Raw genomic sequence first — 14693 nt, forward strand, 5'->3', positions numbered from 1 at the left:
GCTGAGTGATTTCAGTTTCTCTGCCATTTTTTATAGGCCTTGTCCACCAATAGCAAATGGCAGAAAACAGGAGACCCTGATTTCCATACAGAACCTGGCCAGCTAGATGGTAGGTTACTTTTGCTTTGTAAATACAAATGGGAAAAGTCAAGCAGCTAGTATTTCTAGTGGCCAGAACAGTTTCTCCCCCCTTCCACCCACATTAGTTTCTCCACCTTTTCCATTGTTGCAGTTTACAATACCCTTTTAACACCAACAAAAATCGTGCCAGGGGTTAAACCTACTGTGGCATCTGAGAAGAACAGTAAGAAACTGCTGCAAAGGAAGCAATTATCCCAGCAGGGCTCCAGAGCCCCCCTGCCAAAAGCAGACAAGGCAAGGCAAGAGGCATCATTCCGCAGGCTCCAAATCTCTTCATTGGCTTTTCACAGGGTAACCACTTCATTTACACACTGGGCAATGAGTGGTTCACTGTTCCAAAGGCAAGGGCTGAGTGAGAAAAGCTCAACTGGTAGGCAGCCTGTTCTTGCTGCCACTGGAGCCGTGTTTCTCAGTAGACAGCCTAGCAGTAGTCCACAAACAACAACTTTCTGAGGGTATCGTAGTTAAAGGACAGCAATAGGAAACATGTGAGCATCAGGGAGCAGTGATCCCGGTACATGCAGAGAATGGGAACAATATCTGCTTTGTTCTGCTTGATTGCAACCTGTGCTGGCTTATTTTGCAAGTAAAAGAAACTCCAAGTAGCTCCTGACTTGGCTGGCTGTTGCTAAAGATCAGCTTGTATTGTATAGTCCTCTGTGGCAACAGAGGGCTGAACATTTGTGAATGGACCACGATCTGTAGGTCATTCACTGCCTGTTGAGTCTCTCTGGAGGATCTAAAGTTGAGCACAAAAATAATGATGCTGCACTGCTCTATGGGCTGGGGAAACTGGGGATTTGATCTTTACCACTGTGCATACATTCTTCTCCTTGTTCTTTGTGAGTTTCAATTTTAGCAGCTTCCAAGTTGGGACCATTCTGCAGCTGCAATGTCTAGCCCGGTGGTTTTTCAGTGTTCCTTCAGTAAAAATGAAAGTTATACTCTGCATTGCTTGTGGTTGCCTATGACTGCAGGTTTTTGCCTCAGCTCTGTAACACAAGGCTTGTGCGCAGACCACAAAAAATACAAGGAAATCTGTGATTTATGATTTGCATGTGCTGCTGTCATGAGAGCTGCAGTGATCACTGATGGAAGATTGAAATGTGGCAGATTAATATATGGGATTTGTGTTCCTTTTTTTGATGGTGTTATACAAATGGTGTGAAAGGTTTAATACTTTCACAACTTTGTATGTCCAACATAGTCATACTATAAAAGTTAGAGTTCTATTAAGCTTAGGCTTAGTCAGAGATAAATGCAATGGAAACTTAAGATGGGTTTATGTACTTTTTTTGAAGTGTGGTCTCATTTCCATGGCATGTCATCTTGGTCAAAAGTCACAGAATCAGTAGGGTTTTAGTTATATTAGAAAAGATCTTCTATCTTTTCAAGGTTAGTTTTGCAAAGTATTTGTTTATTCATAGTGTTTAGTTGGCGCTGCCAACACTTCTTTGGAAATAAAATTGATTGCAAAGTTTTAAAAGAAAGTGTTTTGAATGAGAAGTCAAATCTGTCTCAACATTTGAAACTTGTCAAAATACAAACTTGGAAGTGTATGAAAGAATCCACTGCAATTCTGTCACCTTGACTAATTTTATTTGCTTAGTTTAGTTCTGTTTGTATTCTCTACCATATAGAGCTCAGGTTTACACCCAGAGGAGCACAGAAACTCCTTCTTCCCTTGGGAAGCTCCTGTGCCAGCCTTAGGGAGGAAAGTTTTCACAGGCAATTTAGTGCAGGAGGTGCAGAGGTCAGGGAAGGATCCGGGAGCCTGCAATTTGCATCCCCTTCAGTGAGGAGCCAGCAGTGTGCAGCCAGTCTCTGAGGGGATGTGCCTTCTCCTCGAGACAAGTGGGAGTCTGAGCCAAAACTGCTGCATCTCACAAGGTCACTGAATGACTGTAGCCACAACTGAAATTAATGACCTGCTGCACAGAACTTGCCAAGAGAAAAATTTCAAATGATTCCTTTTTATTTATATTATCTCTTCTCAGATTGTGATGATTTTTTGTTGTTGTTGTTGTTTCATAATTGTGCTTTTAAATCTAGGAGAACCTTGGTTTTGTATGTTGAAGGCCGTTCATTTTCTTGTGGGAGCTCATGGTGTAGAGGAAGACCTATGCACTTCTACTTCCAAATCTCTTGATAATTTGAATCCTGTCAGAACAGTTCCCTTTAGAAGACCCTATATAAGGACCTTGAAAAGTCTCATATTTTAACATGATGGCTGTGAGAGATCCACACTCTGAGAAATGTCTTTCATCCAATTGCAAGTCTTGGTGAAGTTTTATCCACCCATGCTTCTAAACTTCGAAGTCGAAAGTTAGGACTCTGGTGTTGGAGGCTCATGTCCTGCACAGCCCTTTTCCTTAGGTGAAAGTAGGAAGTTTCCTATTGATGAAATACAGCCTGTGATATACAGTTGTCTTAAATCCATGTCATCCTGCCAACATTAACTCCAGGCTTAGAAAAGTATGACAACATTGGTCAATACCTACGATGACAGTTAGGAGCTGTAATCCCTTCAAAATCAGCAGCAGAGTTCATACCCCTCTGAAATGGCATGGTGGTTGTACTCCTCCCTCCGCCACTGGTGCTGTCTGCAGGAATTAGGCTTTTTCTGCAGTGTTCAGATTCAGGTCTGGTCATGTAGATGGAACCGTGGGGTCCCTTCAGAGTTGGTCCAAAACCACCCTTGGCTTCATCCTTGGTGACTTTTTAACACAGCCCCTCAGAGTGACCATGGTCTGCCTTTTGCAGTGTGGGCACTCTCAGTGGGAAACAGGCTGCTAAATTCCTCTGGAGATTTGGGTTATGTAGGTTCTTTTATGGTTACCAGGTAAGATTTTTTAATATGGTTTAAAATCTGTAGTCTGTTAGTATTATTTTTCCATATAACATTTGTGATTCTTTAGGTAACATAATTAAAATTTGAGAGATTTTGTGTGGCAAATTAACCCCAGCTGGTCTGAGATTTTTTCCTTGGAGGTGTGTAAATAGCACAGTAGTGGTGATGCTTAAAAGAAAATTCCTGTGTAACTGATACTTCAAATCATCTGACTTGCTTAAGGGGAGAGAAATGAAGACATACCAGACATTGAGTTCAGTTCAAGTTCACTTTTATTTCTGATATCAATCACTGATTGCAGTGAAAGCTACATATGTGCCAGTGCATCCTGGGGTTAAATTTACAGTTTTACAGAAATATCGTAGATGTCACTAGAAACACATCATTCCCATGTTGGGCCTTCTTTGGGTGTTGCAGAAGGATTGCGAGTTCCATATATTTTTAGTGACATATAAAATGTGACTATGGGTTACCCATTAGCTAATTTTAGTATGTTTTCTGTACTCAGTAAATAGCACTGTGAAAAATGGTTTCTGAGGCATTTGCTGCTTTTTTTCTTTTTGATCTTTGTAGAGAAGGTTTAAGGCCCTGAAGATAGTCGTAACATACTTTTGTTGTAGGATTTTAATCTTGGTTTATAATAAGAAAGGAAGTATTACATCAAAAATGTTTTGTTGTGTAACTGGGAAGGAAATGTTTTGCTGGTTCAAATATTGTCATATATTGTCATTCTGCCTGCTCAGAATTTAGTTCTGACTAATATGAGCCAATACAGACTATTTTCAATTAAGTCTTCCTTTGTTATTAACAAAAGCTAAATGTTTGTAGAAAGTAAGTTTGGGATTGTTATTTGTTTAAACTTATGAAAATTGTATATGCTAAGGTACCTATTTTTCTTTTCTGAATTTTATTTATGACATTCTGCATATATCTTGGCTCTTTTCATAATCATGTTGTGTGAAGTATCAAACACATTTGATAATTCTGATATTTGGTGTCTTGTGATAATGCCAAGGGCTGAATAACTTTCAACTGCCTCTGAAGTCACCAAACCATTCAGGACCCTTAAGCCTTTGTAGACACCCATCTTCTTGTAGAAAAAGCCATTAATAATGAGGCCATGAAAGCAGGGAAGACAGTCTTATGAGCAGACTTGAATCTAATTCTGACTCTGATGTATCCTAGCCAGATTGGCAGGAGTGCTAGAAGCAGCAGCTTGAATCTATTGTCATTTTATCTCTCTTAAATGCTTTTTCTTTTTACGTAAGGCTGACTTCTTATGCATTTTGCTCCATCCTTTAGACTCTACCTTCAGGCTTGTCAGTACTGCAGGACTGTTTTGCTGGTTTGTATGGTAGGTGGGAATAATTGACTTGCACTTTGTCGTGACAGATTTACAGCACAGGAAGACCACTTGAAAGAATGTTTCAGACTATTTTCAAATAGAATTTTTCATGTGTTTGATCCAGAGGAGTCAGCATGTACATTCCTGGGGTCCCAGAGAATGGAATGGAAAGCAGGACAGACTCCTCTGTCTGAACTTTGAAGTTAAATAAGAACAAACTTTAATCATTACTGAAGACCTGTTCCAAACACATTTTGATGTCTAGTGTCTGATGTTTAAGTATGCTATAATAGGTAGGGAAGAATGCATGGGATTCACAGGGCTTGAACAGGGTACAGATTTTTAAATCAAAATTTAAGTCTGATAGCCATATATACATTTTTTGTTCAAAACTGCAAAGTTGTCTCCTATTGTTCACATTCTGTGCCTCACAGTCTATGCTGCAATGGTAAGTCATTATATGGATATTTTGGGATGCTACACCACAGAGAGGAAAACGAGCAAACTCTGTGTTTCTTAACTAAGAAATAAAAGTTACATTTTACTTGTATGTACCATTGGTGATACTATTAATTATGATTGTATTCACCTTGTTCTTTAACTGTTTCATTGTCATTTATAATTAGATGGCCCTTTAAGGCAAAGGCCGTGTCTGACAGGTCAATATCACATGCCTGTCACTTTTCATTTAAATAAAACATGTGGTCAGGTATGCTGTACTGTAGAAGACTGAAATATATGAAATTTGTGGGATCACATATGCAGAAAACCTGGCTATACAAACAGAGGTCAGTATTTCATTCTGCAGTCTACATTTCATTTTGCTATTGATTTAAGTTTGCTTCAGAGTTATTTTGCAACAGAGCAGATTTCATTCATTGAATACAATGAAACTAGGAACTAAAAGAAAGTTAAAAAATGCAAGTCGCCTTTGTATTTGGATTTCCCAAGCATTTCTCTCATGGCTTCATTCTGTCTCATATTTCATAGCACATTTCTGTGAGAAGTAAATGAATCACCCACATATATAAAAATGTTTCTTAACACAGATGGGTATGGATTTATACATAGAGAAATTTACACACACATATACAAAACACATAGGTATATAAAACATGGTCTCAGAATAAGAGTATGTGTGTGTACAGCTATACTGAATACTTCATGGTATGTTGTAGAACCCTTGGGTAAGTTTTTATGGATTTGATTTATTGGCTGACTGAGCTGATTCATTATTTGTATATGATTTTTTTGCTGCTGTGTGGCCATAATTTACAATTCTGGACCTAGTTAACTCTGTGGGTGCCTGGAGTTTTCTGTATGAACATCTCCAACTATTATTTAAAGAAATAAATGAAGCAGACTTGCTTGAATGAACAATTTACTCATGAGGAGCAAAATATGGTCGGGCAGGTCATAGAAAATAGCTTTCAGTAAGTCTTTTTAAGTCACTACAATATATTCTCTTAAGGTACGTACAATAATCCATACATGTTACGGGCAACTGAAGATCATCTGCGTATCTCTGATCCCAATCTTTTTCCCTTGTTAGAATTCAGTGCTGTTCTTGTATTCTTTCTACTTCCAAAGCCCTGATAGATTTGCTGGTAGGCATAGAACAGAACAAAATCCTGAAGAGGTGTGAAAAGTCGAAAAGTGCCTTGGCTTCTTTTCTGTATAAATGAAACATGACACTTATTTTCAGAATTGGTCTTAAACCTCTGGCAGTTAGCAGAGTGATTCTTTTCCCATGACACACAGTATCATCCAGAGTAGTGTAATAAAACTGTTGCTATATCTTGCTTCCTTGGAAGAAAGGTCTTCTCTTTGTATTCAATAGGGTAACAGCTCTTCTGGAGGTCTGGGGTGTGATGGTATACAGCCTGTCACTTTTTCAAACTGTTACAACATTTGCTACTATAGAGTCCAGCTGGTGTACTCTGGAGCAGGGGCAGAGATATGAAAAGAGCCAAAGGATTCAAATTAAGATGCTTTGATTAACTGTTAAGTATCCACAGACTATGAATAATTCTAATTTGCCCCCAAAGGTGATTTGGCTCTTTACTACTTGAAATACTGGATATAAACTTAGCAGTACTGGACTTACCAAATATGACAAAGAAATGCAACAGTGAATCTTTTATATATTCCTGCCAAATTTCGCGTGCATGTCTTTCATTGTGCACTTTAGTCTACAATCTGTAGGTATTTCTGTGACTTCCAGTTGAGAGAAAATGGGCAAACATTGCACATAGACAACATAAATTTGTTATAGCTCCAACTTTCGTTTGCCATGTCTTGTTAATAAGCAGACAGACTTGACCAATTGTAGGGAGGTGATGGGTACCTAATTGTTAAAAATTTAATGGAAAACTTTGGTAGTTACCCACCAGTGGAAGTTCACTTTCCTTAGCTGTCTATGACTGTTCCACTTACAGATGTGTATAATTCCACATCCACTCATGGTGCATTTTATTGTAGCTGTGTGACTCAGCACAATTCTATGTGGCATAACCGTCATTGTAACTACAGTTCTAAACTCTTCTTATGTTTTAAGAAAACCAACCAAACTACTAGTCAAAAGATTGAGAAAGGAAAATGCTTTGCAAATGCATTCAGAATTCCATCTTGGAAGCACAGCTTTCTTCAGTAGGCATGTAACATCATAGGAAGTCTGCCTCAATATCCATGAGGGCATGTCTCCTCTGCCTCTCCTTCCTTATCTCAGGCTCAAATAACTTGGAAAATAAGCAGCTTTTCATGATTTTTTTTTTAAAAGTTATTCATATGTTTCTGCTTTAATGCGTCTCTCCATCTGTGCTTTGAAGACAGTCTTGTGGTGATTCCTAGAAAAAATTCCTAGGATAGTTCTTGCTGGAGGTTACAATTTGTGCAAGATGCTCAGTCGTGTCATATTGTAATGGATTTGAATGGGATTTTCTGAAGTGATAAAATAACAGAGGAGCACAAATGCTACTAAATGTCAGTAGGACTTAGAAGACATGTATAAAATTCACTGCTTTCAGTTCACATGAATTTGAAATCATTAGATGACTTGGTAAATTCTTGTGATAGGTAAATACATTTCTTTGTTATATCCAGCGTCGTCAATATTTGTATATATGAAAGCTCTATATTTCTGCATATGTGTCAGGATATACAAATACCCCAAAATGCAGCAGAAAAATCTTTGTTAAATTGTTTTTTAAAATCCTTTATGTAGATTAATTGGAAAATAAATAGCTTTCTGTGTTTTAGGGAAATGTAAAACAGGAATGAATATAGATAGACTTTGAGTTGTATTTTACATTCTCTTCTCCTGCCTTTCAGTTCTGGTGGTCAGCAATCGAAAAATTCACATAGATCCTTGAAAAATGTGTGTTTTCAGGTCACCTTTATTTTTTCATTCTTCATGCCTCAAATCCCCATTGAAATTTCAGCATTACTAGATTTCTGGATGATAAAGGACTTATCTCTCTGTTCTCAAACGACGAGTGCCAAAGGCAACAGAATAAAATTTGTATGCAACACTATCTATGTTACATGTGCTTGTTCATTTATCTCAATAACTGACTGTCATCCTTGTGCATGTACATCTTACAGTGATAATAAGAGCCCAGCGCTGCTCAAGATGTCGAATTTTCCTGGATAGATTTCTAGCTGCAGGCAACTCAAGCTAAATACCTCATATTGAGAACACTTTCCTCGTCACTGACCACATTGGACCCTTTCATGTAGCTTCATATGTGACTTTTATTTATTGTCTATTTCCACCCATCCCTTGAACTGCAGTGGTTTTCATATGTGATTGTGCTCATAAGCGTATGTTCACTTTAAAAATGCAGTTAATGTAATTAAGTGACTTTTTTTGTACATTAAAGTAAACATGGTATGTATTCAGCTGTGACACAAATTTTGCTGCATTTGGATGAACTTTGAAGCCTTGAACTTGGTCAGTAATATAGGGGTATAAATACTTCTAAAGGAAGATCAGATATCTTCATATGCATGTAATATTTACTTTCATATAACATAATAAGATTTGGAGTGACAAAGGGTGAGTATGTTTTCTAATTTGGGGGTTAGTGGAATTCCATTATCTTCCTGAAACTGAATTCGAAATTAAAAGCAGAATGCTATTCATTTCCCAGTAAGAATTTAATTGATTCTTCTGCCCATCTGCTTATCAACCTTTAAAATTACTTATTTAAAGGTGAAGAACTAAGACTTTCCTTCACTTCCTTCAGAAATGAAAATCAAAACAAACACAAAATTCATGAATAATAATGAACACAACCAGCAGTATTATAGCGTACACATATTTCTTGTCAAGAAAAAGTAATTGCGACACTTGATGTGAAAATTAGATTTATGCCTAGTGCTAATTTTTACTGTCCACCTGATTGGATCAGTATATAGGAAGGAATTGTAGTCCTTCTGACCAACAAACATTAAACAGGCTGTTGAATGCTCAATATTACATTATGCAGAATGAAGGAAAGAGTAATAGGGATTCAAATGTGAGAGATTTTAAAATACTGATATGAAACTAAGAGGCAAACTTCCTGTACAAGAGAAGGGAATTAGGCTAATAGTATTTTTTTCCACTTTTTTATGTGATTTAGAATATCACTGATTGTTTTGTTTCATAATCTGTAGCAAAATCTTTCTCATGTTAATATTCTTAAATCATTAATTCATAGTGAAGTATTTTTATTATCTTTGATTTGTCCTAGATCAGAGGAGGGAAGCTCATGATCACATACACAAGAAAGAATGATGCTGGCAAATACGTTTGCGTTGGAACAAATATGGTTGGAGAACGTGAAAGTGAAGTTGCGGAGCTCACTGTTTTAGGTAAGAACTCCTCCTGTGTTCATGAAGATGTCCATCTTCTGTTTTTCCTAGTGAGCCTTTTCTTAAGGATCATTCTCATCTATTTCCTTTTCAGTGTTGAAAACACTGAAAATGTTTTTCACAGTTGTGTTCTAGCAAATAGGAGGCAGTTAATGGCTCTCTGCAGTCCACATGGGACTGTTTTTGCTATCAGAAGATGCTTTCCTAATTAGTTCTTGATCTGAAAATAATTCCAGTATCCACTGACTGGACCAGAATTGTAAAATAACAGCAAAACAAAAATTAATAATATTTAAAGCAGAGGCTTAATTTTTCCATCTTGCTTAAGAAAATCAGAATGATTCTGAATTTGTATTTTAAATAATTCGCCTTTCATTTATAGTTGTGTGTACTGAGTGTTGTAAAGCTACAACAGGTCTGCTTGTTCAAGTGATCCTAATGATAGTTCCTCTGAGCATCAAAAATTACATTTTCATTTAAGATAACTGAGCTTAGCTGAAAATTGCATTTTTGTTGATATTGCAGAAAGGAAGCTGTAACTCCAAGTGCAATCTCAGAGTTCCTTCAGCATAGGAGAACTCCCTTATGTTCACTATAGATGCAGCTTTGGTACTTTTCATTCAAAATGTCCCGTTTTACTTTAATGTACAGAGGCTTGAGACAGCTTCATTGTTTCTGCAAAAGAAACAAGGTTCATATAGTACACTGGTTTCGATCACAGTGGTGCTGCATTAGTAGTAGTCCTGGATCTTTTTTTTTGTTGTGGTTGGTTTTGTTTTTGTTTAATTCAGGCTTAAGATCTGTCTTGTCAGTCTTTGGCACTTTTATCCAATTTCACTTACTTTGTAGACTTAGCGCTCAGGCAACTTGAAGACCTGTTCTATGTTTGGGTTTCCATAATAAAATGAGTTTGTATAACATCTTAAAGTTGTTCAAACTGAATATAACAGCAAAACAATAGTAACTCTTTAGAAGCCAAGGAAGATTTTCTGTGATCCACTATCCTGATTTCGGGTTTTTTATAGAAACAGTTTTAAAGCATTTTGGGAGGAAGCTTATTGTCAAATAGACTTCTAGAACTTCCGAGCAAAATCTAAGATTGAAATAAAGTCATAGTTACATGAGTAAAGTCCTGGCACTAGGCTCTTAGCTAACTGTACCAGTTAGTAACTTATCACTAGTCTACTGCTAATCAGGGAGCCATGGTATGACTGTGGTAATCTAGGCTGAAAAAATATCACTCTTGCTGAACAGCTGTAAGAGGGATGCATTGCAGGCAGAGGTCTGTCTGGCTTCATCTCATTTTGCCTTCAAACGTATTCCTGATTTTCAGCCTGGGGAAACTAGTGAAGTTTTGTTTTCAAATGGGACAGTAAAGCTTTGAATGTCTTACTTGTCTGTGTCTAGAAATCTTTAATATACCTTATTCAACTCAGGCCTTGGATATGCGTGAAAAAGCATGAGAAGTATGCTGACTTCATATATTAATGTCTTTCAACATAAATCTTCTATTTATGGGGTTTGGTAATTTAGAGCTTGAACTTTTGCTTTTAGGTCTCTGCTTTAGATCAGAGGGAGGATTTCATGCCAGAAACTGTAATATTAGAAAGTTTCAAAGTGATCCTTGCTAAGCTTTCCTTGTATGTACCAAATAGTCGTGTGACAAAGATAGATACTTAAATCAGTGTTGATTTCCCTTATCCATTTCTGCGTTTGAATAAGAGTGTTATGAATGGGCAGACAAAAACTTGTGGAAGTCCATTACTCTTCCTTTAGGAAACTGATCTAAAGAACAATGTGCCTCTTGTGAGTTTTGTAGTTGGGCAGCAGTCCTGGACTTACCAGATCAGTCCTTTTTCTCTTGCAGAATTAAGTTGAATATTCCTCCCCAAACTATTCTTATGCTGAGGTTTAATCCGGAATGTTCTTTTCTCCCATTCAGGTTTCATTTTTGCTGTACCTACGAGAGAGAGGCCAGGCAAGGGGGGATTGTCTGTATTTATATAGTTTTAATTCACAACTAGATTCACATCTGTAGATCTCTGTTTTATTTCTCACTATTTGTATATAAGCCTGGGCTAGAACTGACAGCTTAAAGATCAACTTGCTGTTTCATCTAATGTTATTTCCTATCATTGCCAGCAAAGTTAAGTTTTCTGCAACAGAAGTGTTCATCTGGTCTGAACATCCTTGAGAATAAAGGAAGATTTTTTTAATAGGGTTTTGTTCAGTTTAGATTTTCACTTCAGTCTTTTTTGAACCATTCATAATTTCTTTGTAATACTGAATATATCTTTATTTTGCTAAGTCAAAATAATATTTAGAGCTGCATTTTTTAACCACAAATGTAAGACGTGAAGAATATGGGATTGTCACTTTATCCCTCTGTCTGGTGCTTTTCTACTTTAAGGAGAAATTTGTGGCATATTTTTGGGTATTCACACTTCCTGATGGTGCCAGTGGCTTCAGACTCTTCCAGTCCAGGGGATGATGTTTCTATCTTTAATATGTGCAACTCAAAACATGCGACTGCCTTCTCAGCTCCCTCAGCTTTCACAGGTTTATAGGCAAAAAGGTCATCTGCCTTAGGCAAAGGAACCTGCCAAGCACTCTCCTGTTAAACCTACCCAGTTCTTTTATGGCCATGCTGTTGTCATCTGCTACTGCTTTTCTGGATGGGTAATCATTCTTGGAGTATCCCAGAAATTGCTTAAAACAGTTTTCCTTGTGAGTGTGAAAAACTCTCTGCACTGCAGCCTGGAGTAGAACTATGCAACTATGAATAGCCCAGCACCATAAAACTTTGAACCCTGTTACAGGTAGAAAAGTGTGTTGATACCTTTCCTGAAACTTGCAGCTAAGTATCTGGGTTGCCAGAATAGCACAGCCTATACCGAGATCCCGCTTTGTTTCTGAAAGCCTGAGGATAAGTATGCAGCAAGTAATAAAACTCTGGGGAGGCAGGACTTGGGTCATCCATGTCCTACAAGATAAGTCAGGGATAACACCAGTTTTTATGAGCAAAAATTACAGAGCAGTCTTTCTGGCGGGTTTTTTGGCTTGTTTTAATTTATATGTGCTAGTGAAAGAAAATGTTGACCTTCTAATGTAGCATAGGAAATTACTGTGTTGAACACTGGCTGCAGCTGACACCTGCAAGCAGCCTCATAGAGATACTGTGCTGGGCCTTAATTAGCCTTCAAATTTAGAGCCAAAACCTCCAGTGAAACGTCTGGTTGGTGCCTTCTGTCTGATTGAAGCAGTGCAGCATAGGAGTGATTGTCAGGGTCCTTGAAGTAGGCCGACTTCTATCTGAGGATGCATAGTATTTAGATTTTTTTGTTTAGATTGTGTTTTCCTTTAGCTGTATTAAATGCAATGATGATAGATAAGAAGTAAGAAAGTCCATGCTTGGATCCTGAGCCAGTTGAGAGTGTCTGCCTCCTGGGTTGAGGCTCGCAGTAATGGTCACTTTGAGGGCTACGGATCTTCTGCCTGGGACGCTGAGTGAGAGGAGCAGCAGCAGAGGCACTTCTGTCAGATTTGTCACTCTACTCCCCTTGTTCTAACAGCCCGAGTTCAGGGAATATCACAAGTAAAACACAGAACTGCTGGACTAATCCTTTTTTTTCCTTTCCCTTTAGAGAGACCATCTTTTGTGAAGAGACCAAGTAATTTGGCTGTAACTGTGGATGACAGTGCAGAGTTTAAGTGTGAAGCAAGAGGTGACCCAGTCCCTACAGTAAGATGGAGGAAAGATGATGGAGAATTACCAAAAGCAAGGTGTAGTACATGCAGTTATCTTTTTTATGACATCTAGCTTGGTATATGATGGTGCCATTCAACATTAGACAGCTAGCATTTCTTTTTCTTGAATAGAAAAGGCCTGGCTTGATCTAGTAAGTCATTTCTAGTTACCATTGCACTCTACTTGAAGTTACCATTTATGCTAAATCTTAAGAACAACCCATTTTCATGTTTTGTTGTGACAAGACAAATATAACAAGAAATAAACAAGTTCAGTCAGTAATATCAGATACAGATTTATTTTTCAGCTGTGTAGTCTTTTGTGATTACTAGAAGTTGCGGGGCATGTATAACAAATAGTAACATAGATTACAATATAAAGAATTATGTATTGGAATGGCAGTTGATATAAAATGTAGTCTAGTAATGTAGAAAGATGCCCTGGTTAAACATGTTTTTTTTACTAAGTTTTCAATTGTCTTATTTTTCTGTCATTGCTCTTAATTCAGGCCAAAAAGTAAGCCACCTTATTAAAAAGAAACACATGCTGTGAGTGATAGATAGAGAAATCTATTAATTATTTATTTACTTACTTTGAAATCCTAATGATCAATTTAAAAAACTATTAAGGGAGTGGACTGAAAGAAGAAACTCAATAGTTGCCTTTGGCCATTCAAATCCAGCTTCCTGTCAATCTAGTCTATAGCTTTAATAAAAACTCTGTCATTTTAAAGAGAAAAATCTACTTACCATAAAGAGAAACACATTGACTGCATTATGCAAGGAAGATAAAAAGATGATGGAAGGAGAGAAAGTGGTAAAAAGACACATTTATTTTTTTTAAATAAAAATTGAATGAATTGTGATTTATCTTGACTTTCAAGCAATTCTGATTTTTTTTGAGAACAATATTTTCTTTTGAACCATATTAGGAAAATCTTTCAGATGGAAAAATTGTAGGGACAATTATATCTGTATTGTATTTACTTGTTAAAAGAGGTCTGACAGTTAAAATATTCTGCATTAGGGCTTTGTGATTGCATTGTGCTGGTGAAATTCTGCTCATGGCAGTTTATTCACATTGCAAATAATACCAGAATAAGGTTTTCAAATATTCATATGTATTTTGTTTCTAAAGTTTTATTTTTGCATCATCAATTTATAAGTACTTATATTTTTTTCTTTATGGGAAGTTTAGGAATAAGAATATTTGAGAGCAAACCCACCATATTTTTACCCTTTACAGAAATTCTGCAAAGTTCCATTATTCCTATTCATTGTGTATTTCTATGTATATTTAAAGATATGAAATCCGTGATGATCATACGTTGAAAATCCGGAAAGTTATGGCAGGAGACATGGGATCATATACTTGTGTTGCAGAAAATATGGTTGGAAAAGCTGAAGCATCAGCAACTTTAACAGTTCAAGGTAAGAACATTTCTTTGCAAAGTGCTAGAATAAAGTAGCTTATTTTTTGCACAGCAACTTTATAGAGTTGCTGAACGCAAACTACTTGAGTCTATACACAACTGGTAGAGTTGCAACTTATGCAGAACTCTATGCTGTGTTGTAAAAAAAAAAGTTAAAGTACAAATTTGGCTTGAGTTGTATTTTGAGGGAATGGAAACACTTCACATGGAAGATTTTTTTGTAAGCAGTCTTTACGGTACTGGGAAGGGGATCTGAATATGTTTGAACTTCAGTTCTTCAAGTTCAGAATCATGTCACTTTGAATCTTTGTAGCTGAAA

The 14693-nt window shown here is 37.0% G+C and overlaps 1 protein-coding gene across 1 annotated transcript in view; it reads left to right on the top strand.

The window, feature by feature from the left end:
* Window positions 1-14372, top strand: part of LOC103804038 (roundabout homolog 1-like) — a gene marked incomplete at both ends in the record, with an annotated part of 33603 nt that extends 19231 nt beyond the window's left edge. The window contains 3 exons of the mRNA XM_009076628.1: window positions 9074-9194; window positions 12839-12977; window positions 14245-14372. Of these exons, the coding sequence (XP_009074876.1) occupies window positions 9074-9194; window positions 12839-12977; window positions 14245-14372 (388 nt within the window). The remainder of the gene's footprint in view (window positions 1-9073; window positions 9195-12838; window positions 12978-14244) is intronic.
* Window positions 14373-14693: the final 321 nt, after the last annotated feature.

The sequence above is a fragment of the Acanthisitta chloris genome, unplaced genomic scaffold, assembly GCF_000695815.1.
Source record: "Acanthisitta chloris isolate BGI_N310 unplaced genomic scaffold, ASM69581v1 scaffold10220, whole genome shotgun sequence".
NCBI classification, from domain to species: Eukaryota; Metazoa; Chordata; class Aves; order Passeriformes; family Acanthisittidae; genus Acanthisitta; species Acanthisitta chloris.